The sequence below is a fragment of the Oncorhynchus gorbuscha genome, linkage group LG21 (assembly GCF_021184085.1).
Source record: "Oncorhynchus gorbuscha isolate QuinsamMale2020 ecotype Even-year linkage group LG21, OgorEven_v1.0, whole genome shotgun sequence".
Classification (NCBI taxonomy): domain Eukaryota; kingdom Metazoa; phylum Chordata; class Actinopteri; order Salmoniformes; family Salmonidae; genus Oncorhynchus; species Oncorhynchus gorbuscha.
The window spans coordinates 23,525,739-23,551,806 of record NC_060193.1 but is presented as its reverse complement, the minus strand read 5'-3'; the positions used below and the strand labels follow the sequence as shown (position 1 = coordinate 23,551,806).

Here is a 26,068-nt window from a genome sequence, read left to right as displayed (position 1 = left end):
CTAACAAGAACGGACAACTTGTGTCCCAACAGGCCTTAATGGAACCGGGTTACATCATGCTTTTCAATTAAGCAGACAGAATTTACTGCGGCAGAAGTTGGGTGTCTCCACGGGACGTGGGTGGTTTTGAGGCATGCATTACACAAATGGCTATTTCTAGGCTCAAGGTCTTGTCATAGGACACTTGAACCTTGAAAGGTGAGTTTGAAACTTGTGGTAAACATTTGGTTTGAGAGACTTGTTCTCAATGTATTCTATACAGCCACAAAAATCACCGGAATGAGCAAAGAATGTCATGTGGCCTCGAAAATAACTTAAATACTTTTGTATAACACATTTGAAATAATTCAACTAAAGTTAGGCTGTCCCATACCTTGTTTTTTTGCCAGTCTAAAGCTGTTTGGCTTTAATTAGCAATACCCTTGTAGGCAGGCTTGAAGAGGTTTCTCGAGAGCATCGTTAGATGCATTAGGAGTGACCCTGAAGTGCCCGATTAATCTAGTAGAAAATGACTTGAGTATGGCCAAGATCAAAGTCAAGCACCTGCATTAGCACCCCTTGAGTCAGACTGATACACTCCCACTTGACGACCTTTAAGTCCCCACAGCCCACGGAATGTTCAAAGGTAATGACGACGACGACGACAAATTCCACCAAAGAGCCCCTTGTCAATTCGGTGATTGTGACTGGTGTGTGCAGGTGGCTACTTATACGCAAAAGATAAGCCTCTCCAGCTTTGTGACATGTTATAATGCTACTAATGGAGATAATTGAAATGATTGAGCTATTATTAATTTCCTGACACGCCCTTTGACTTGTATGGTAGTGTCATCAGTGTAATGAAACCTACAGTATGTTCATAGATAGGTATCTCTCACCAAAATTGCATAATACACTAAGTATACCAAACATTAAGAACACCGTGGACTCTATAAGGTGTCGAAAGCGTTTCACAGGGATGCTGGCCCATGTTGACTCCAGTGTGAAAAACCTAGCAGCATTGCAGTTCTTGACACACTCAAATTGGTGCACCTGGCACCTACTACCATACCCCTTTCAAAGGCACTTAATAATTTTGTCTTGTCCATTCACCCTCTGAATGGCACACATACACAATCTATGACTCAGTTGTCTCCAGGCTTAAACATCATTTGTTAATATGTCTCCTCCTCTTCATCTACACTGATTGAAATGAATTAAACAAGTTACATCGATAAGGGATCATAGCTTTCAGCTGGATTCACCTGGCCAGTCTATGTCATGAAAAGAGCAGGTGTTCCTAATGCTTTTTTACACTCAGCGTATACTGTTGTGTACAGCGTATACTGGGTATTGGAATGTTTAGGCCTTGGAATTTGCTTGTGAAAGGCCTTGTCTGACGTGTCCATGTAGGAGATTAGTTGGTTGGCTTTTTTTTGTATTCTCCAACCTATTGGGGCCATTAACAGGTAAAATGATTGTTGTCAGGAGATGTGACAAGACATTAGCATTTTCGATCATTAAAGCAACTAATTGTACCCCCAATTTTGCAACCTGAGGTTGTTACATAGGACACTGCATGATGTCTGGGAGCACCAAGCAGAAAACAACTGTCCCTATCTCTCCGAATTGATAATGATTAATTTATAGGGGGTTGTGTTTACTTTAATAATAAGAACATACTGTGCCATCCTGGCCACCATGTTATCTATCATTTTCACAGTGCAATCCCAGTCCCTTTGTGGCTTCAGCAGATGTTTCCGCACCCGCTATTGGACCGTAAAGCTTCACATCCATCTTGTTAGCAGCCAGACGTGGGTCATTTTTTGCTAAACACCACGTCAGCGCTATTTTTCGTCTTAAATCATGCTCAGTACTGTACAAATACCGATTCTCCCCCTCGATGGATTAAGCAGAGACATTTTGAGAATTATCCTCCACCGAAATATCAATTTCTTCGAAGACAGTTGATTCAATCTTTTTAATTACAATCATAAATAACTTGTCATTATCTGTTCCATTTTTGGTGATGAACGAGACTGGGATTTAGAATTGAGGGGAGTGCCAATACAAGACTCTTCTCTTGTCCAGCAGATTTATATTATAATGTGCAGAGTCGCCACAGTTTTTACAGTCATTCAGAGGCTTGTGGTTGTTTGAAAAACGCACATATTGCAAAAGCTATCTATCTGGATAGATTTATAGAAGACAGGGACAATCTGACAATATTGATGAAATACCTCAGTCTACGGACGCGTTTAGAAGAGGGTGTAATGAAAATCCATAATGGGAAGTCTGAATAATCTGTGTCTGTTCAATTAGACCTGTTGAAATTTCCCTACAAATGACTACTTTTTGCCCTGTTGGAAATAACCAACTGCCACGCTCCACCTGTTACTCAACTGCTCGGGAACCGGAAAGAAATGCACAATTCTGCTGATTTAGGAAACATGAATGGGTCAAACATCTCAGACAAGAGTATGGGTTACAGAACTTCTGATACACTTAAAACGACTGTCTCAGGCACTTTTATAATTCTTCCATGTATTCTTCCCCTCAAAAGGAGTTCGTTCACCTGATGTTGAAGTCAGCGGGATTTTGAAAGCCTCTATTTATTGAAAAAAGTACTTCTGCAGCACAATTGAGTGTTCCGAGTCTTCTGTATTGTAGCCTGGGTCTTGGCGTCTACAGAACTTGCCGGTGAACCAAACTGAATAGCGCTCTCGCTCCTGGCCCCCTATGCTGCCTTGTTACCTCCTGCATTGCTTTTTGCAAGCATAGTGATCTCAGGCTCTGCAATTTTACAATAGCCACTTCACCCTCACTGCATGCCTTGCTCTGGCAGTCCAAGACAGCTGAGCCAGCTATTTGCTTCACAAGCAATTTGAGCACTCAGTCAATGTTTTGTTTTTTCTTTCGGGCTGTGCTTCTTTTAAGTACAACCTGAGATACAGAGTAGAGTACAGAGTAGAGAAACTTGCAGTGAAACAAAGTAATGTGAGGAATTTGTATTAAGACCCTACATCACGACACAGAAAAGTAGTTCCTAGTGGATTTGAAATGCAAATCCATGCAAAGTAGTATGGTGAAAAGGAGTCTAAAAAAAAGACGTGATATGTCTGTGTGGTGCTTACGAATATTCTTGGTCTAGACTTATTCTGTTCCTTGCTGGATTTAAAAGGCAAGCGTAGTCTGGCCACTGCATCTCGGGGGAATGATAAAATAAAGAACAGGATATTATTTGTCTGGGTTCTACTCTGACTCTGAACTTCAGACTGGGAACATTGGTTTAAGTTTATCACTGTTGTGAATCTATGTCAGTAAGGCGTACAAATACATACAGTACCAACAAACAAATCCGTTTTTAATGGACATTCTTATTGGTTTACGTGGGTAGAATTATATTATCTTCCTCTTCTCTTTACAGAAGCAAATGCACTTAATTCCTTCATGCACTTAGGCTGTGTTTACACAGGCAATTCTGATATTTTTCCACTATTGGTCTCCTGACCAATCAGATCAGATCGTTTTTTTCTCAATAATTGGGTAAAATAACAGAATTTAGGCTGCCTGTGTATACTCAACCTTAGTTTTCTGAGGAATTCTCTCATTCCGTATTATGGATATGCACTATTCAAACTATATTCTTCTTGAGTGTCTGAAGACTGCAAAGTGAAGAAAGTTACGTATGCAACATAAGCTATAGTCTACAGGCTTCTTCTGGCTATGGGTGAAAAGATAATCCTTTCCTACAACGTGGTCACTTTTACAGAGCGAGAGCACCCTGCACCACTCCTTTACAAACATAAATAATGGATTTTGTTTAGGGCTTTTTTCCGTCACACTAGAGAGTCTTTCTATTTTCCACTCTTACTATCAAGTTGAGCACATCAGCACAACTCTGCATGCTTGTGAGAATGGCGAGAGAAATCGCTGTTCACAGTATAATGGGAATATATGGATACATTAACTTCCATAATCACGACTGAATCTGCAGCGAAGAAAGTTGACACAGCCATACCACGTGATAATAGCATACGATTGTGCGATTGTACAATGAGGTATGTGCTTGTGTTTGGGTGCCTACATAGGAAGGCAATTATTTTAATTGAATTCCCCACTATTTAAACTATAGCTAATTGCACCAGCTGACATGTAATGGATATAGAATAGAATGATAAACTGATGGTTTTATCTCCATCTATAGAGTGTGGACACTTGGCTGACACATTGTCTGGTGCAATCAACTTGAACATTTTGAGGATCTATGTCTTATTATGTGTTATTATTATTATTATGTCCTGAGGGAATATGCTAAATGTCCTGCTGTATCAGAACACATGTCGTAAAATCAGATGAAAAACATCAAATGTTCAAATCCAATAGAGCCCCACATTGGAGGTGTCATAATACCCATAAAACCTAGTGGTCAAACACAATACACTTCACATTAATGACTACATTTAGCTAACATTAGATAATTAATCAAGAGATACTTATCTTCGCCTCGATTCAGCAGTCTCGTCCAGATCATCATGGCATTTGTCGTACTTTATGATAGCCACATTAGCAGCTAATTGGCATTACATTTTGGGGGGGTAAACACAGGCAAATAAATTGATAAAAGTCACATTGTATCATGCCAGGGTAAACCTACATGAAACACAGCCCTTATTTTAAGTGTTTCTAAAATCCCTGATGGGAAAAATGAACGGTGGAAAAATGATTGGAACCCTTTCCCCGTTTGACCGATAGGTTTTATGGGTATTATGACTCATAAGGTGGTACTGTATGCTATACGTGGTATCAAAACTACACTATGACTCCTGTACCATTTTATCTGCTTCTCTTTAATCTTGTATCACCCTTCATCTCCTACCGTTTTCCAATTCCAATTTCAAATCAGACAACCTTAATTCAAACACCCATATCACATATGACTTAAGTCATCTCTGAGTTAATCAAAACGGAGGGAGAAAGAGATCCAAGGGGGAAAAAAAGTACAATATGCAAACTAGGGCCCTCATTCATTGGACAAGTAGATTTCGGGTACGAACATCATTATGCTAGCGGTTCGCCTTTCATGCAAATGACTTTCTCTCTTTAAGCCAGGAAAGTTCATTGCTAATAGCATTTCCCATCAAGTCCGTGGCTCATCCAAATGCTAATATCTCTGCCACTGGATCCTTCACCTCGCAGCCCTGATGCTTCATGACTGTGGCAATTACAACAATTTTACTTTTCCCCCCTTTATGGGAATTAGCCATTATCTCCTCCTGGAGGAAGCTACCAAAACAGATGCTAACCAATCTCCTAGCACAGGCCACTAGAGCTCAAATGAACTAAATGAACAGTCACTTTATATGTATTACTTAGCAGTGTCTTCATCAGGTGATTAGTTTATGTATCTATTGCAGCCTTGTGTGGCTGTAGCATCTCGGCAAGAGGTATACAAGGCGGGATAGAGAATCTCTAAAGCTCCTAGCTACGCCGACAGATTCAACTCAGATTGGAATTTTTGGTGGTATCAAACACCAAATAAATAAATCTTGGTGTGCAAATAAAGACATACTGTATTCTCCAAGGGAGAAAGAAAATGGTATCTCTATGGCTTTTTGTGTTATGTATTATGCATTGAAATGTAACCTTGTAAAAGTACACTACCCTTACATGGTCCTCAAACTATACCCACCACCATGCACTCTAATGTAAAAGTTCACCCTTGTAACCCAGCTCAGTAGACTACATGAATAAGACATGAGGCCTCCAAAATAAGTTGCGTTTCAACTTTGACAATGTTTGAATTTGGCTGGTTGTGCTGGTTACAATACACATTCTAGAGAAAAGGCATAAAGCCCCCGAAAAATAACTATTTGGTAAATATTCTCATTCAGGTAGAAATTGGCAGGTCTGTTGAGGATTTGTGTGGATGGGATGTGAAAGTGTGTGTATGCCTGGATCTCTGCATGAGTGAGTGATAGACATACTCTCCTCTGTCTTGACCAGAGAGCATCACTTTATTGCAACACAGGAAGGGCTTTTTGCTGCGGCATATGCTGTTTCGCTCACCTTCAAACTGGTGATGGGATACAAGGAGGGGTAGGTATAGCTAGGGACAAAGTGGAATGGAATGGTAATATACATGCTAATGCCTTGGCATTGGAGCTGAGAGCCAAAGGTTCAGGGAAGCAGATGCTGTGACACTCATTTCCTTCGCCAGTCTCTGTGTGTGTGTGTGTGTGTGTGTGTGTGTGTGTGTGTGTGTGTGTGTGTGTGTGTGTGTGTGTGTGTGTGTGTGTGTGTGTGTGTGTGTGTGTGTGTGTGTGTGTGTGTGTGTGTGTGTGTGTGTGTGTGTGTGTGTGTGTGTGTGTGTGTGTGTGTGTGTGTGTGTGTGTGTGTGTTATTGTGTTTCTACACACATACATAAACACGAACACACACGTGAAGAGACATAGCGTTAACAGGGGAGAGATTGCATGAGAATCTGCCACCTTTCCTTTTCAAAGGGCCCTTGGGGACCGTGCCAGGGGCCTTTTGTTCATCTCGGTGGTGGTGATAAGGAAGAGAGGACAAGGCGCTTCAGAGAGAATATACAGAGCTGGCTCTTTTCTATAGGTCTATAGCTGTTGTGTAATTGTGGAGGATAATGGAGCACACCTCATTCAGTGTCAAGGGATTTTAGAGCCAATTCTCCATTCAGAGCATAACAAGTCTCTGCTTTAGAGAGATAGGTCTACAAGTACAATGTATTTTTGAGTCCGGGGCCAGTAAGCATTTGCGTTTGAATAAGATGTGTGCAATCAAGATAAACATTTGCTTTTTATATGTATGGTATGTGGCAGTGGTTATGACTGTGGTATCAGCAGATAACTTTCGATTTGAGACCAATTTTTGTTGTCAGTATTCAAAGTAACTGTAAGTATTACAAAGTTACAACAAAATATAGGAATCTCGCCTCCTGAATGGCGCAGTGGTCTAAGGCACTGCATCGCAGTGTTAGCTGTGCCGCTGGAGATTCTGGGTTCAAGTCCAGGCTCTGTCGCAGCAGGCCGCGACTGGGAGGCTCGTGGGGCGGCACACAATTGGCCCAGTGTCGTCCGGGTTAGGCCGGCAGGGATATCCTTGTCTCATTGCGCACTAATGACTCCTGTGGCGGGCCGGGCGCAGTGCACGCTGACACAGTCGCCAGGTGTCCAGTGTTTCCTCCGACACATTGGTGCGGCTGGCTTCCGGGTTGAATGGGCAGTGTGGCTTGGTTGGGTTGTGTTTCAGAGGATGCATGGCTCTCGGCCTTCACCTCTCCCGAGTCTGTACGGGACTTGCAGCTATGAGACAAGACTGTAACTACTACCAATTGGATACTGTGAAATTAGGGAGAAAAAAGGGTTGAACATTTTTTTATAAAATAAAATACAGGAATCTCACTTACTTAGGTTAAATGGTAAATGGTAAAACTATAAAAAAAAATCTAAAGTATGATATTTCATGAACAATATGATGAAATTAGCAACTAGTTTTAAACCTGATTCAAAGAGTCATACCTTTTTCTCCAGTTAAGTGAATATTAAAGCAAGAGCAGATAAGTAAAATGAAATCTGAATTGAATAGCACTCAGCATTCCATTAGAACACCAAGAGCCTGCAATGGAAAAATACTTTGCATAACTCAACCAGCATCTTAATTATTGTGTCAGGAAACTGTAAGAAATGTGTTAATTGATTTAGAAAATCCATATTTGGCTAAGTCGCTAATGGAGTAAGACCAATTAAGTCAGTAAATTCAACATGAGTGGAATACTGTGGCAAAAACTGAGATTCAACTAAGTGTACAATAAAGTGTGAGAAAAAGAAAAGAAAGAGGACAGACAGACAGGACAGACAGACCAGACATAGAAACAAAGAAAGTCTCGCTTACCTGGTTAGTTGAAGAAACTGAGAGTTAAAGGAAGAGGAGTTAGCATTTTGGTTGTGGAGAAAGCAGCACCTACCACGTAAAACAGTGAGTCTCGTAGTAGCACTCAGCTCTCCAACAGTGTTGGAGGCAACACACTCGTATATGGCTTCGTCTCGGGGCGTACGCAAGGGCTGAATTCTCAACACTGAGCCAGAGCCGTCATCGAAATCAATCACCTGCAGGTGCGAGAAACAAGATATGTTAAAGGAGTTTTTTTGTTCACAATCAGTGACGGAAGTTTACACAGTGCAATTCCAACCACTCCTGCAGAAAAGTATAAACACATTTGTCCTACAACACTAATGGTGCAAAACACACTGTGCTTCCCATCAGAAAACAATGGAAGCTGCTAGTATACCCTAACATCAGCTCCTTATTTGAGTGAGTGTTTGGCTCTTTTCTCAATTGTCTATAAAGACCATCCATCCTTCACCTCCTCTCCTGAAAGATGTGTCCAGATGAAAGCCAGCCTGAATCAAGCTTCCACCAAATTGGTTTTCCCCTGTCATGTATTTTCAATTAAGAGCAGGTGAAGGGAGGAGACAAGGAGAGGATGGATTGTTTGAGGAAGAGATACCACATCTGTAGTATGTACAGTTGAAGTTGAAAGTTTACATACACCTTAGCCAATTACATTTAAACTTAGTTTTTCACAATTCCTGACATTTAATCCTCGTAGAAATTCCCCATCTTAGGTCAGTTTGGATCACCACTTTATATTAAGAATGTGAAATGTCAGAATAATAGTAGAGCGAATGATTTATTTCAGCTTGTATTTCTTTCATCACATTCCCAGTGGGTCAGAAGTTGACATACACTCCCTTAGTATTTGGTAGCATTGCCTTTACATCGCTACACTTGGGTCAATTTTTTTGGGTAGCCTTCTAATAGCTTCCCACAATAATGCCATCTATTTTGTGAAGTGCACCAGTCCCTGCTGCAGCAAAGCACCCCACATGCTGCCACCCCCGTGCTTCACGGTTGGGATGGTGTTCTTCAGCTTGCAAGTACGATCTTTTTCCCGATTTTCAATTGAAAAGCGTAGTCTGGCTTTTTTTATGGCGGATTTGGAGCAGTAGCTTCTCCCTTGCTGAGCGGCCTTTCAGGTTATTTTGATATAGGACTCATTGTACCGTTTTCTCTAGCATCTTCACAAGGGCCTTTGCTGTTGTTCTGGAATTTGCACTTTTCGCACCAAAGTACGTTCATCTCTTGGAGACAGAACTCGTCTCCTTCCTGAGCAGTATCGCAGCTGTGTGGTCCCATGGTGTTGATACTTGCATACTATTGTTTTTACAGATGCACGTGGTACCTTCAGGCGTTTGGAAATTGCTACTAAGGATGAACCAGACTTGTGGAGGTCTACATTTTTTTTTCTGAGGTCTTGGCTGATTTATTTGGATTTTCCCATGATGTCAAGCAAAGAGGCACTAAGTTTGAAGGTAGGCCTTGAAATACATCCACAGGTACACCTCCAATTGACTCAAATGATGTCAATTAGCCTATCAGAAGCTTCTAATGCCATGACATCATTTTCTGGAATTGTCCAAGCTGTTTATAGGCACAGTCAACTTAGTGTATGTAAACTTCTGACCCACTGTAATTGTGATACAGTGAATTATAAGTGAAATAATCTGTCTGTAAACAATTGTTGGAAAAGTGACTTGTGTCATGCACAAAGTAGACATCCTAACCAACTTGCCAAAACTATAGTTTGGGGAGTGGTTGAAAAACAAGTTTTAATGACTCCAACCTAAGTGTATTTAAACTTCTGACTTCAACTGTGGATAATAATGTCATCATTGTGACTATTGATCAAAGTTTTGCATGGCTAGTCATGGCCTTAGACTGTTGTTTGTGCTTATGATTGACTATCCATTGGTATAGTTATTACCAGATCAGTTGTGTTCAGAGAGCCATTATTAGTTATATGCATCTTATTATCTAGTGATGTACTGGAAGATTAAATATAATATACACCACATGGCCAAAAGTAAGTATATGGACACTTTCTTCCATTCAGCCACATGAGCATTAGTGAAGTAGGGCACTGATGTTGAGCGATTAAGCCTGGCTAGCAGACACTTTTTCAAGTCATCCCAAAGGTGTCTTCGATGGGGTTGAGGTCAAGGCTCTTTGCAGGCCAGTCAAGTTCTTCCACACCGATCTCGACAAACCATTTCTGTATGGACCTCGCTTTGTGCACAGGGGCAATGTAATCAGGAAAGGGCAATCGCCAAACCTTTGCCACCAGAACCACAGTTTCGTCTAGAATGTAATTGTATACTGTAGCGTTAAAATGTACCTTCACTGGAACTTAGGGGTCTAGCCCGAAACATGAAAAACAGCCCCAGACCATTATTCCTCCTCCACCAAACTTTACAGTTGGGACTGTGCATTCGGGGGGTAGCGTTCTCCTTGCATCCGTCAAACTCAGATTGCTCTGTCGTACTGCCAGAAGGTAAAGCGTCCAAAGTCGGCGAGCTTTACACCACTCCAGCCGACGATTGGCATTGCGATTGGCTATGGAAACCCATTTCATGAAGCTCCTGATGGAAAGTTATTGTGCTGACGTTGCTTCCCAGGCAGTTTGGAACTCGGTAGTGAGTGTTGCAACTGAGGACAGACAATTTTTACGCTCTACACGCTTCAGCACTTGGCGGTCCCGTTCTGTGAGCTTGTGTGGCCAAACACTTCACAGCTGAGCCGTCGTTTCTCCTAGCCGTTTCCACTTCACAATAACAGCACTCACAGTTGACTGGGCAGCTCGAGCAGGGCAGAAATTTGACTAACTGACTTGTTGGAAAGGTGGCATCCTATGACGGTGCCATGTTGAAATTCATTGAGCTCTTTAGTATGAGCCATTCTACTGGTAATGTTTTTCTTTGGAGATTGCAGGGCTGCGTGCTTGATTTTGTACACCTGTCAGCAATGGGTGTGGCTGAAACAGACGATTCTACTGATTTGAAGGGGTGTCGGCATCCTTTTGGCCATGTCGTGTAAATTCAAAGATGGCTCACAGCTCTCCGACATCAACTTTGGATCCAAAATATGAGCTGATCTTGTGTATCAATTATTGGGAAGATAATCAAAGATGCCAACTAACTTTAAGAATGGGAAAGTATCCATTGGCCAGAACGAATCGTTTGGACTTTTATGTCTGTTTTATATTGCATGTACATTTTGGTTCGCCCCACTCTTAAAGTTAACAAACTATTAAAAACATTGAAATACTTCAATGGGACAGAACAATAACAAACAATTAAATGTGGTTAGATAAACAGTGAGGAACAATTGTTATCACCATGACGTGATAGCAGTACAAAAAGACATGACCAATTGTTTTGGACGTACAACACGTAAAATGTTCACAAACGGGTGTTTTGTAGCTTTTACAGCTATCGTTCCATGCTGTATACTCACTGTTTTTAGAAAGCCCTGTATCATAACTCATTTTTAAGCATTTTTAGGTAGGTTTAAAAAAGAAGTTGACTGTTAAGAACCTCTGCATCATATACAGACACACAAGCACAAACACACACCCAGAAAGGCCGGACTCAACTCACTGGTACAGTTCAGAGCATATCATTTCATGTGTTAGTCGAACAAAACACCTTGACGGTTCAGTGGCCAAGCGACAAGGGCACATTCGGGCAATCATTGCAAGAGCGCGTGATGATGGTAAGTAAAAGTGCTCCCTTTCCCATTTCAAACTCAAAGAGAAAGAAAATTGGGTTGAGAAAGTCTCAGTGTTTCTGTAAAGGGAAATGGGCTTTGTTAGGGATGAGAAGCCGGCCGCGTGAGTGAGTGGGGGAATAAGGGCGTGGCAAGCAAGCCTCGCAGTGGCGATGGGTGAGTTAGCGAGCTAGTGCATTAGCATTCAGTACGTGCAGCGGCACAAATGTGATGAACTCTGATAAGATTCGATTCCTGCCCGACCTGTGAGATGCCAAAGACTCTCCAAATCCAGATAACCCATTACTGCTGAGTAGTAGTATGGCAAGGAGAGAGGAAGGTGTTTGTTCATATCACACTACGATACACTCCGAAAGGGAATGACACAGAAATGTATAGAAATCTTATCAGTGTTCGAAGAAGATGTGTTATTTGTCATGGCGATTGAAGAAATGGACAAATCAAAGTTGCAGCCAAACAAAACAGCGAGGGGGACATGCATTTAGATAAAGATGCCACGAAGCAAAAGACCTTTGAACTACAGAGATACTTCTCCCTCGTTTTGCATAAGCAGCTAAATGCAGCATGATGTTAATATAGGTATCTGGGTCACACCATTTCTTCCCCCTTTTCTTTTTTTCACTCCCCATCATTCTTTCTATATTTATTTAATTACAAATATGTCCCAGATCGCTGTGTACTTGCTCATTAAATCTCATGCATGTTAGATGGCTGGGCCAGCATGATTATTAAAGCCTGCTCATGCGTGGTGGCAAAGGCGGGCGTGTGATTTGGGAGATCGGGGGGATGGATTATGTGTTAGGGGTTTGGAGAGGAACGGGAGGGGGGGGATGGGTGTACCAAAAGCACTGTTGAGCATTCCCGTTTTGTCGAGCATTTTACATCAGAACAATAGACCTAATACCTCAAATCTCTGGTTGCTGACTTTCTTCCCCTTCTTGTTCCAAACTATCTTGGGGCGTGGGTCTCCCGTTGCTTGGCAGATGAATGATGCCACGCCTCCTTGCACGCCCGTTTGGTCATTGGGGGTTCTCAAAAACTTTGGTGGTGCTGGAGAGAGAGGGAGGGAGAGAGAGAGAGAGAGAGAGAGAGAGAGTGAGAGGGGACATAAATAGTTATCGAAGGTGCTAATCGTTGCAGACAGCAAGCGATTTATCTTCCTTATGAACGCGCCAAGACCAGAAAGTCACAAAGTTGCACATTTCAGCACTTGCATGTTATCGCTAAGAGGATTGTCTTTGGAGGTCAAGCCAGACTCCGTTTGGAGACTGCATTGCCTTCACAATGTGAGTGGAAACATAAGATCTGGTACTTGTAAAATGATGCAATCAAGAGAAGTAGGAATATATACAGTACCAGTCAAAAGCTTGGACACACCTAATTATTCAAGGGTTTTTCTTAATTTATTTACTATTTTCTACATTGTTGAATAATAGTGAAGACATCAAAACTATGAAATAACACAAATGGAATCATGTTGTAACCAAAAAAGTGTTATAGAAATCAAAATATGTTATATTTGAGATTCTTGAAAGTAGCCACCCTTTGCCTTGATGACAGCTTTGCACACTCTTGGAATTCTCTCAACCAGCTTCATGAGGTAGTCACATGGAATGAATTTCAATGAACAGGTGCTAAAAGTAAATTTGTGGAATTTCTTTCCTTCTTAAATGTGTTTGAGCCTATCAGTTTTGCCATGACAAGGTATGGGTGTTATACAGAAGACAGCCCTATTTGGTAAATGACCATGTCCATATTATGGCAGGTGTTGTAAATCAAGTCATCAATTTAGAGTACAATACTGAATAGACACTTAATGTTAGAACCACCTTTGGCAGCGATTACAGCTGTGAGTCCTTCTGGTTAAGTCTCGAAGAGCAGTCCACACCTGGACTGTGCAACATTTGCAAAATTCTTCAAGCTCTGTCAAATCAGTTGTTGCTCATTGGTTGATCAACTGTTTTCAGGTCTTGCCATAGATTTCCAAGCCGATTTAATTCAAAAGTCTAACTCAGCCCATGAGGAACATTCACTATCTTCTTGGTAAGCAAATCCAGTGTAGATTTTGCCTTGCGTTTTAGGTTATTATCCCACTGAAAGGTGAATTAATCTCCCAGTGTCTGGTGGAAAGCAGACTGAACCAGGTTTTCCTCTAGGATTTGGCCTGTGCTTAGCTCCATTTGAAAAACTCCCCAGTCCTTAACAATTACAAGCATACCCATAAAATGATACTTGAAAATATGGAGAGTGGTACTCAGTAATGTCTTGTATTGGATTGAACATAACATTTTATATTCAGGACAAAAAGTGAATTGCTTTGCCACATTCTTTGCAGTATTACTTTAGTGCCTTGTTGCAAACAGGATGCAGGTTATGTACAGGCTTCCTTCTTTCACCCTGTCCATTAGGTTAGTATTGTGGAGTAGCTACAATGTTGTTGATCCATCCTCAGATTTCTCCTGTCACAGGCATTAAAATATGTAACTTTTACAGTTTTTAAAGTCACCATTGACCTCATGGTGAAATCCCTGAGCGATTTCCTTCCTCTCTGGCAACTGAGCTATGAAGGACGCCTGTATCTTTGTGGTGACTGGGTGTATTGATACATCATCCAAAGTGTCAATAATAACAATAACCTTGCCATGCTCAAAGGGATATTCAATGTTTGTTTCTAAAAATAAGTTCACAGAGTAAGCCCTTTCAGCAGGACAATAACGTATAACGCAAGGCCAAATCTACACTTGAGTTTCTTACCAAGAAGACAGTGAATGTTCCTGACTGGCCGAGTTACAGTTTTGGCTTAAATCTGCTTGAAAATCTATGGCAAGACCTGAAAATAGTTGTCCACTTTGACATTACAGAGTATTCTGTGTATATCTTCGACAAAATATGACAATTAAAACCATTTTAACCCCACTTTGTAACACAACAAAATGTGGAAAAAGTCAAGGGGTGTGGCACTACCTGACATATGTTGGATGACATGTCTGCTGAATGTTTGAACGATACATATATCCATTGTTTAGCTGGAAAGGAATGTTCGTCTCCAGTATATTTCACTGTGATATGTGGTTGTCTCACCTAGTTATCTTAAGATGAATGCACTAACTGTAAGTCATTATTATTATTATATATATATTTATATTCCTGCCCGATCTGTGAGACACCAAAGACTATTCCAAATCCATATATACAGACTGTACAAGAACTGTACAAATGATACATTTCTGACATATATATATATATATATATGTCAGAAATGTATCATTTGTACAGTTCTTGTACAGTTCTTTATTAAAATGTATTTTTTGTTACATTTGACTGTGTAAAACCTAGCAGTACTACATTTAGCAAAAAACATGATTATTTGTCTCTGAAATGAAACCATCAAGTGATAGATTTTAAACAAATACATGTCTATCATTGACCAACCCCATGCCCATTAGATAGTGAAAAATCACACCAATCGTTTTCATAATTTCTTTAAAAAATAAAAGCTAATTGACCAATATTTCTGAAAATTGATATCTAGTGTTTTGGAATTAAACTCTTTAAATTCATGTTTAAAGGTACTTTATGTTTGTTATTGGGGATAAGATTGGATAACAAGTCATTTATTTGTTGTCACATTACTTTGCTGGTGCTTCCTATAGTTGCACAATATTAGTAGTGAATCATGCCATTTAGCAATCATTGGCAAGAGAAACAGTTGCAAAGTTGTCTAACTATTTTCCTCTCTTGTTGTGTATGAACATGAGTTACTAGTATCCTCAACGTTAGTGACACAAAAGGTCACTGTGAGACGGTCATATTAAATATATATATATATATATATATAATTCAACGCTCCTACCCACATCCGTCTAGGCAAGCTGTTTCATAACACACAGTGCATTAAGTGTATGTGCTGTTTTACGGGACATACATCTCGTGGCCCCTTGACCCCCATTTGGTCTCTAATGACCGAGCCCAACTTTTTCCAAACATTACAGAGAAACAGAAGGCAGGTGATGATTGATGCTCAACATGGGTCTTTGCAGCTGGCATGCTAACGTTAACACTGAAATTGGACTGAGCTCGCCTCCCAAAAAAGAGAAGAGAAGCTCTAACCAGCTCTGCCCCCCCTCCCCCCAACTCCGAATGTTCCAGAACAGGTGTGGCTAAACATCCTTCTGGATAGCTATTGGCTATGCAAGTTGAGCTAATCAAGGTACTAATGAGCATCTAGTGGTAGAAATAGGTATACTAGACCACACAGACTTCTCTAACAGTGTGTGGAGAACATATTGCTATCTCACATTTTTTTTATCCCTGGAAAACCACCCACTTGGCATTGGGGATTGTATCCCGCGTAAATGAGAACCGTTCTTGATAAGAGCTCTGGCAAGGATCTGATTGGCCATGCGAGGGTTTTCTAAGCCCTAATTGGTGCTCGCAATTCAGCACAACTAGTCAAGTGTAAAGGCAATAAGGGACAGAAATGTAAAACATGCAGGGGAGGACAGTGAGAATAGGAGATAGGAACAGCGTTTTCTTTGTCCGACCATGGCATGTGTGGACAGCCATGTCCCAGGACTACCTGACATGAGGACTCCTTGCTGTCCCCAGTCCACCTGGCCATGCTCCTGCTCCAGTTTCAACTGTTCTGCCTTACTATTATTCAACCATGCTGGTCATTTATGAACATTTGAACATCTTGGCCACGTTCTGTTATAATCTCCACCCGGCACAGCCAGAAGAGGACTGGCCACCCCACATATGCTCTCTCTAATTCTCTCTTTCTTTCTCTCTCTCGGAGGACCTGAGCCCTAGGACCGTGCCCCAGGACTACCTGACATGATGGCTCCTTGCTGTCCCCAGTCCACCTGACTGTGCTGCTGCTCCAGTTTCAACTGTTCTGCCTTATTATTATTTGACCATGCTGGTCATTTATGAACATTTGAACATCTTGGTCATGTTCTGTTATAATCTCTACCCGGCACAGCCAGAAGAGGACTGGCCACCCCACATAGCCCGGTTCCTCTCTAGGTTTCTTCCTAGGTTTTGGCCTTTCTAGGGAGTTTTTCCTAGCCACCGTGCTTTTACACCTGCATTGTTTGCTGTTTGGGGTTTTAGGCTGGGTTTCTGTACAGCACTTTGAGATATCAGCTGATGTACGAAGGGCTATATAAATAAATTTGATTTGATTTTGATTTGATGAGAAATTGACAGTTGATGGAATTTCACACTATATGATATTGTTCGTTTTACATTTCCATTGTCACAAGAGTCAGAGAAGTGTAGTTTTAAGAACTGTAAATCCCTACCTTTAACTTTGCTCATGATCAGCACCTCGTACCCACGTTATCTGGGGATATTGTTTAATTAAACATCTAATTCTACAAAATTAATCGGTTGATTTATTGTTGATCTGCCCAAGGAAACCCCTATTTTACAAGGAATAAATGTATTGTACATGTACACGCATGGCCCAATGGACACACAACACATTAGGGTTGGGAATTGCCAGGGACCTCATGATACGATATTGTTACAATACTTAGGATACAAGTTGTATTGCGATTCTCCTGATTCTATATGTATTGTGATTTAATACTGTGATTTTATTGCAATTTGATGTTCCAAACATATTGCTCACTACATGTCTGCTGCAGAGAGAAGAGAGTGCATGAGAAAATTCTAAAGTTCGTTTTGATCAGTCATGGAAATAAAGTGCTGAAAACTTATCGGCTCACTATTTAAAAAGAAGATGGAGAACTAAGCTATAGGATGAAAAATATCTGAGTTTTGGCACTAGCTAACACTACCTAGCAAAAATCTAACAAAAATCGAAATATATTTTTCACAAATATATATATTTTTTTACAAAGTATCGATATGACATCGTCCAAAATAATAAAGCGATATGTAACTGTATCAATTTTTTCCCCATCACTACAACACATGAAAGAGATTTCACCTTAAAAAAGAAGTCATCGCTCTCAGAAGTGGAGGTGAAATCCTAAGAGGATTAAAATGATAACATCATTATCATCATGATCATTGTTATGACCATTACACATGTTCATTTTTCATCTGTCCTCTTTTATGTAAAAATGCAATGTTAGGGTTTTAATAGCTTAAGTTCGCCAGTCAGCTGCTGAGACAATAGGATAGTCTACCAAAGCAGGTCGTGAGACAGACCACCTCAGCCTGAGAAGCAAGATGGGATATGAGGTATGACTCCATCTGTCCCTGTGCCGAACAACTGTTTTCCCTTTATTTGATCACTTCAGTGGTCAGTAGGGGCCACACAGCTGCAATAATACCAGGAGCGGCTGAATCACTTCTGCTGTGTGTGTGTGTGTGTGTGTGTGTGTGTGTGTGTGTGTGTGTGTGTGTGTGTGTGTGTGTGTGTGTGTGTGTGTGTGTGTGTGTGTGTGTGTGTGTGTGTGTGTGTGTGTGTGTGTGTGTGTGTGTGTGTGTGTGTGTGTGTGTGTGTGTGTGTGTGTGTGTGTGTGTGTGAGATCATCAGCAGTACTGAAACTGAACAAATGAACCTGAAGTGTTTATAGAGAAGTGACATGAGACATGTTGCCTGCAATGAAAAGGGCACGACAACAACAGGCTGGCAGATGGCTCTCCATTGTCAAAGGCGACTAGGAAATCACCAAACACACACACACACACACACACACACACACACACACACACACACACACACACACACACACACACACACACACACACACACACACACACACACACACACACACACACACACACACACACACACACACACACACACACACACACACACACACAGGTGTGCTGCCGGATCTACAGCACACAATTTGTAAGTGACAGAAAAGATGGCATAATATATGCGTTGTACAGTATCTTATTGTCTGCTGGGCTGGGGAATGGTTGCATCGTGGCGTCTGGCTGAACAGGGCTGGATGGGTAATTGATATGCTGTTGGGCTGTTTGCTCGGGGGGCCATCTATTACGGCTCAACACCTCTCCCTGCGTGGGCTGTGATGGACTATGATGACACGAATGGGGATTCGCAATGGAGGTGAGAGGGAGGGGAAAAGTAATCTCACAATGGGGAATGATTGAGGCGTGACATGGAAGAAATGGTGTTTTCACAGACAAGGGCGCCAGATATCATGATCAAACCCCTATTCAAGTCTGGCTGTGACGCACAACAGCTTTTTGTGGGGATTTGTTGACGGGGATATGTTGACGCAGGTATTGAGGAAGATCACCACAGATCTAGGATCAGATTACCCTAACCTTTACCATTGGGGAGTAAGGGGGGAGCAGAACATACTGTATCTGACTCAGTGTCAGATCCAGTGTCTTCTAACTACTCCTGTCACTTTTTAAACATGCTACGATCTGTTGTTATGCTCATTGAACGAAAAGGGAGATCTCAGAAGAGAGACAGACGTTGATGCGGGGGTGCCTTTGCTACTGGCTATTGTCAAAATGTACATTTAGATGTAGAGGGGGCACAATAGAAACCAAAGGGATTTATTTTTTATCCTTTATTTAACTAGGCAAGTCTGTTAAGAACACATTCTTATTTTCAATGACGGCCTAGGAACAGTGGGTTACCTGCCTGTTCAGGGGCAGAACGACAGATTTTTACCTTGTCAGCTCGGGAGTTTGAACTAGCAACCTTCAGGTTACTAGTCTAACACTCTAACCACTAGGCTACCCTGCCGCCCCATAACTGTGCAATACGTAGAGACTGCACTGCATCTTAGTTTAGTAAGTATCAGTCAAGACGAGGGTGACATCAAATAGTGTGCTGTCATAAAATCTGTTACTAATGCCATTTGGGTACAACAAGGGGGAAAAATTGCTTTAGAGTTAAAAACAAAAACAAATTTGGTCCTTGTCGATCTATGGTCAGAATATTAATGGGGGGGATGCTGGCAACAAAAACCGAACAATCTCACACCTCGCTATCCCCTGTCACCACTTTGGAAAGGTGCCTCGGTAGCTTCTTCGCTGGGCTCCCCTTAAATCAACCTAAATTATTGAGGCTAGCTCTGCTAATCCGCTGCTAAGCTGTCGCCCACAAACAAATGAAAAGTGTAAAGCCCGGTGCAAGCTAAAACATTAGTGGTGTTCTGCCCATGCTACCTCCATTCCACTCTGCTGCGGGCCATTATATAACCTTGTACGTATTCACTAAGTTGAATGAAAAAAAAGCCACGCTTCAAAGCATCCCCCTGCTCCCTTTTTCAATTTAACCAGGGTAGACACAGTATTAATAATTTGGTGACTGAAAAGCCTGTACTCCTCTTTGGAACACTGTGTCCGGGGGTGTAGCAGAGAGACTCCCGACTGGCCAGTGGGTTTTTAATGCTGGATCGTGATAACTTTTTTTTAACAGAGCAGGTGATCTATGGCAGGATCTTCACCACCTCCTCTGTAGCCTTTTTGCGAGCTTTATTCCTCGTACTGCTAAATGTGATGTTTTCTATGTCATTGCCTTAATGTTTCAAAGGGGGCAGACAAATAAAACATTGCAGGTCGTAAAGGTTTTATTCTAATCTATACAGGTTTCCGCCAGAACTCATTATAATCATTTGGTCACATCCATTTTAACCACTCCTCCCCCAGCTAGTTCACATGAAGTAATAGTCTGATCCGCCAATGAGGTCATAGCGGGATCAAAAGTTGGGATGATGTGGAGCATTATGGGAGATTAACCCGAAATATGGCCGACGTTGTTGTAGTGGCAGCTGCTGCACAGAAATCATTGCTTTCTCAATGCTTATTAGCTCAATGGAGACCCCAGTATTAGTGTGAAAGTGCTTTGAGAGGAGTTGGCAAGAAGTCCCCATTCTTTTGCTTTATTATTGTATTAGGGCTGTGTGATTTAGGACTGCCTTTTAACTATCCTTTCTATAGAAATTGCAGAGGCGGCATGCAACAGGGACGTCATTTTGGCAAAACTATAGGAATCATCTGGAGGTCAGTCTGCTTTTAAACTGATTTGATTTGGAAGAAAGTATATCAGTTCATAACTTTGTGACCAAATGGATATTCAAAGCTTTGTGGAAAGAAATAAATTATTATATTTTTTGCCAAATTCTCCTCAGGGAGTGCTTCTGTTTTATTGGGGGGGGGCTAAAAGGTCTCCATTCAATGCCCGTTTGTTTGAAATTGGCTTAGTGTCCAGACAAACATAGCCCTGAGACATTCTCTTCAAAATGATCTGAAAGCGGAGCTTCAACTCCACTCGTAATGGCAAAGCTATTGAGCCTTCGCCACAGCTAGTGTTCTAACTGCCAGACCATTTAAGAGTATGAATTAAGAGGTCGAGAAGGGTGCATTAATAAACCCACATTTCTGTTCAGACCTCTTTTCCACACTAGACACCCGGTTCAGGACCGCACCATTTAAAAAATTATACTGAGTTACATATTCAATTTCATTTGTGTGAAAGGGCCCATTTCCGTGTCTGAATTTTGCCCTTGGTGGGTGCGCAGATTGAAATTGAGGAAAGGGGAAGGCTATAGTCAATGTTCCCTCTAAATTTCAGGTCTACTGAGTTGCAAACCTGAACGTTGTGAAACTTCTGTGCAATTTCCGGAGCACATTTACTGTGAACACTGAGGCTGTACAAGGTTTAAGTTAGTTTTAACAGTGGTCAAGTAGGCTACTGGGGCTATTTGATCATAATGTAGGCATACCAGAGTGGCCTACTATCAAGAACAATGGAGAAAATGCATCCCTTATCGTCTTAACATGGAAATAGATAGCGTTCAGCCTATAGCAGCAGCCAATGTGTGGTGTTCAATGTAGGCCTAGATTCCTTGAGGTCCTGACTGAAAATGTTGTTGGATGCAAGAAACTAATTTACAAAATAAAATGCCTTATTATTCCCATACCATTACTACTGAGAATCAGGCAAATGATGCGACCCTCTGCCTATTGTCTGCTTAGCCTGTCTCAAAATGCCCCTTGAAGACTAAATAATGCACATGTTTTGTGCTTTTGTAAGAAGCAATCACTCCCCCATTGATGACTACAAATGATCAATAACGGTCCTAATAACTCACTAACTAGCAAAGGATATGAACACATGTTGCTACATATAGCTCTTGCTTTGATCTCAAAACAAGCGCATGACCGCTCATGCTGTAAAAATAGCCCAGTTCAAAGTGAATGGCGGAGATCCATATATGGCAATGGTCTATATGCATTTAGGCCTACTGCAGCTCTGATTGGTTATGGTGCACTAGTCTGTGTAGAGTACGGGCCTGAGTCTTGCCAGTCGATGCAATATAATCCTACTCAGATGCGTTTTGCCTACAATAAAATCTCATGCATAGTTAGTCTTTCATAGTTCGATTTGTTTCGGTACGTTGCATTGAAAGTGGCTAATATTGGGTTGATTCGATCACAATTTCCACAGGAAAGGGAATCATTGGTAGTGTTAACAAACAGGGAAAACTCTAGAAAGTTGAGTGTAGTTCAATCTCGTGATTCTCTGCACAGGCTGACATTTCTTCTGTGCGGCAGTCCCAGGGAAGCTGCGTGCAGCTTAGAGGGAACATTGGCTATAATTAATCCTAACAATTTGGGTGGCATTCTGACAAATACCCGCTCCATTTGGACATGCGAGGGGAGAAAGGGAACGTTTAAAGACGCCATTAACCTTGTTTGATGTCTTTAAGACACGCCATATCAGTTCCGAAATATTGATGACTGATCGTAGTTTTGCCCAGTCGAACAAAATCGGATTGGCCAGGAAGAAAGAGGAGAGGAGGGAAGCGGTGTAATGGCGGCAAGAGGCTGGTGGTGTTTGAACATGGCAGGAAGGCTAGCGATTTGGACAAATCCCTTTTTCTTACTGCTAAGGAACTGATTAAAGCATCAGAGATAATGCATCTTGGATATTAGGTTATCAAAAGGAAACCGAGTTAATCCTGACCACGTGAACAGACTGGGAACAAACTCTGGGCCCAAGTTAGAGGCAAGACATTTTCTTGGCCGGGTCATTTGGTCAGGAAACTCCCTGAGATAAATGTCCAAAGAGCAATATGCAGGCAAGAGAGACTACTATAGATGTGCAAAGTCATGTTAGTGAGTGTGCATCTGCAGGAGCTCTAGCTTCTCTCTGCATTGTTTATGATGAAAACGATGATCCTATTTTATAAATCCCTTTCCTAGAAAAAAAGAGGGGACAGCTAACACACACACACACACACACACACACACACACACACACACACACACACACACACACACACACACACACACACACACACACACACACACACACACACACACACACACACACACACACACACACACACACACACACACACACACACACACACACACACACACTTCGACAAGGAGGAAAACGCACAAAGGCTCGTACTCATACGGATCTAGCGTTTTGTATGCCAATCGTTCTGACTGCCGATATTTTTTATGCAATTCTACATGTGAAATCGGTGAGCACTCAATTTACAAATTATGTTCAGAGGTGCTAAGTATTCTCAACCATCAAACGCCCTAAACACAACACACATGGCATTCCTAACTGTCAAGCATTTATTTTTTGAGCAACACAAAACAGCTTTACATCTGCACATTAGTGATGAAACAAACAGCCTTTTCGTTGCTGACGGAGAAACAACATTGTGTGTGCTCACAAAGGGCCAGGCGAGAGGGAGGAAGCAAGGGTTAATTAGAAACGCTCACTGATTTGCATTGCATGCTCATCGGTTATCTCGCCTAAAATGGAACTGAAATGCTTATTGCAATTAGTGATTACTTGAAAAGGGACATGCCCCCGAATGACGGTTAATTACTGGATCCGGAATAGTGCATTTATTCACTGTGGATGTTTAGTACAGTACTGCTGAGGAGACCGCTCTTCCGTCAATACCTAAGGAAGTTAATAATATGAGCCTCTCAACTGCTTACGTGCTCTGAAGTATAGCACAGAGAATTACAACACGTGGAATTAGTTCAGTAACAAATGCAAGGGGACAACGTAACAACACTATAAGAAATACAATAACTGTATTATATTTTAGGAGTTGATAGGCCAAATCATATAACACGACCCAAACATGAACCACCAGCACTCATCCCAACCCCTCCACCCCATACACATTCAATAGGACTTTTCTTAGCCATAGACAGGCTGCATTACTCATGCTCTGTGGGACTGCTATGTGAGGTCTGAGTTCTGGGGCTCTAGGGGCACTCTGTACAAAAGATACAACCGCTTCAGAGAGAGAGTAGATAATAGTCTGCCGTCTTTCATTCGGCAGTACTTTACACTACAGTACTCTGTCCTTACATGCCTCCCCTGGATGCTCCACACACAGAACTAAACAAACACAATCACATTTGTATACTTTCCCAAGTAGCGGGTGGAGAGGAGGTGTGACAATATTCTAGCATGTGGGAGAGAGAGGGAGGAAGAGCACTGTGGAATGGGAGGAAAGAGGAGTGCGGATGGCATGAAAAGTTAATGGTTTCTCCGCCTTTAAAACCTTCCAGAAGGAAGAGGGGAAAAAGACTGTCCCTGGAAGCGTTCATGAAGCAAATGTGACTATCTACGTAATGACACTGTACCACTTAGTAAGCTCTATGATTACAGCAATGTGTCTCGAGGCTACAGTGGTCAGTGTAGAAAATCAACCCCATAAATGATCTTAAAACTAAGTTATTTTTTGTCAAATAAGCCAAATAGGAATTAATACACAATATAGTTTCCTATGCCTTAGTCTTTGAAGAATAAAGACAAGGCTCCAAGTTCTATAATGTATTCCAATGCCCATTTATTGAACTGAATCTATAATAGTTATTGTGCTCCACAGCCTATTCCTCAGAGTTTCTTAGCATGTTTGAAATATGGGATAAAAAGTGTCCTTTGGAAAGAGTCAGCAGCGCAAACCATCCTATGGATAGTCTACCCACGAAGACACACGCACACACACACCGACCGCTGCCTTCCACCACCGCCTCACGGTTAAATGTCCAATGAAGCTGTTTTTATCTCAATATCAAATCATTTCTGGGTAACAATTAAGTACCTTACCATGATTGTTTTGAATTAAAATAGAAAAAAAAAGCTTTTTTTGCAAAGAGCAAGTATTGTCTGGGAGTGGTCAGAGTGGGGAGGGGAACACTGAAAACTAGCTGTTATGGGCAGAGAGGTTTAGAACTCTTTCTTATTGGTCTATTAACTAATTTACCTGGTAAATTTCACCAGGCAGGCCAAAACAGGTGGTCTTTTACAGTATTATTCCAACCTCATAGTGTGGAAATACTGTATATATAAACACAGGAAATTGTGTTTTTGACTGCACTGGACCTTTAATAAAAACGCCACACTCAAACAGATGGATTTGTTCAAATGGAACCGGATCGCCGGCACGGTGGCAACAGCACACAAGAAAAGAAACCTTGCTTTGCGGTGGAAATCCAACAGAAGGAGGCGTATACATATTGAATTGGGCCAGTGACGGCATGAGGCCATCAGTAGTGAAAAGAGGTTGGAGGGGGAAACATTAGCCCTCCTGTTAGAATTCGAAACATCTAGTCTCGACTTGTTGAATGCAGCAAAATAACACGGAAAATACGTCGCTTCTGTCAAAGACTTGAATCTCCAATTAATACATTATTCAGTCATTTGTGTTTGAAAAGTGAACTTGCGGGCTGGTTGGGTGACAAATAAAGGGGTTCGGAAGATTGGTTGGCCAAGAAGTATGACATTTGACTTTGTTTGTTTGTTTTTCCGATTTGTGGAAATAGTAGTGTGCAACGATAAGTCATTCTAATTGTGCAGCAGGTTTTCTCTGCTCGGTAGTCGGTGCAGTGTATTTGTGAAGGTTAATTATCTGATAGGATAGGCAGTGGCAGCCACGCTAACACACAAAAATGCATTCGTTCATTCTGTTATCCACTATTTCATTAAGTGGCAGCAAAACTACAAATGGCCAATGTTTATCACGCGAGGGCAGGGAGGTTTTGAAAGGAAATGGTGAAATGATAACACATACTTTAGTCTCGCCAATGTAATGGCATTGTAAGAATGTACTGTATAGTTAAAACTAAAATTACCATACCCTATAGAAATATGTTTCAAATGCATTTGTGCTTAATTCTAATATTGAGTTGCACCCCCTTCTGCCCTCAAAACAGCCTCAATTCGCCGGGGCATGGACTACAAGGTTTTGAAAGCGTTCCACAGGGATGTTGGCCCATGTTGACTCCAAAGCTTCCTGCAGTTGTGTCAAGTTAGGTGAATGTCCTATGGGTGGTGGACACACTCAAACCGGTGAGGATGGTAGCTACTACCATACCCCGTTCAAAGGTGCTTAAATATTTTGTCTTGCTCGTTCCCCCTCTGAATGGCACACATACACAATCCATGTCTCAAGGCTCTTTAACCTGTCTCCTCCCCTTC

At 41.5% G+C, this 26,068-nt stretch overlaps 1 protein-coding gene across 37 annotated transcripts in view; it reads right to left on the bottom strand.

Annotated features, from left to right (window-relative positions):
- Positions 1-26,068, bottom strand: part of LOC124008624 (receptor-type tyrosine-protein phosphatase delta-like) — a 651,437-nt gene that overhangs the window by 105,190 nt on the left and 520,179 nt on the right. For all 37 annotated transcript variants that reach the window (XM_046320037.1, XM_046320036.1, XM_046320049.1 and 34 more), the window contains 2 exons: positions 12,533-12,678; positions 7,967-8,108 (listed from right to left, as the gene is read on the bottom strand). In XM_046320037.1, coding sequence (XP_046175993.1) covers positions 7,967-8,108; positions 12,533-12,678 — 288 coding nt within the window. The remainder of the gene's footprint in view (positions 1-7,966; positions 8,109-12,532; positions 12,679-26,068) is intronic.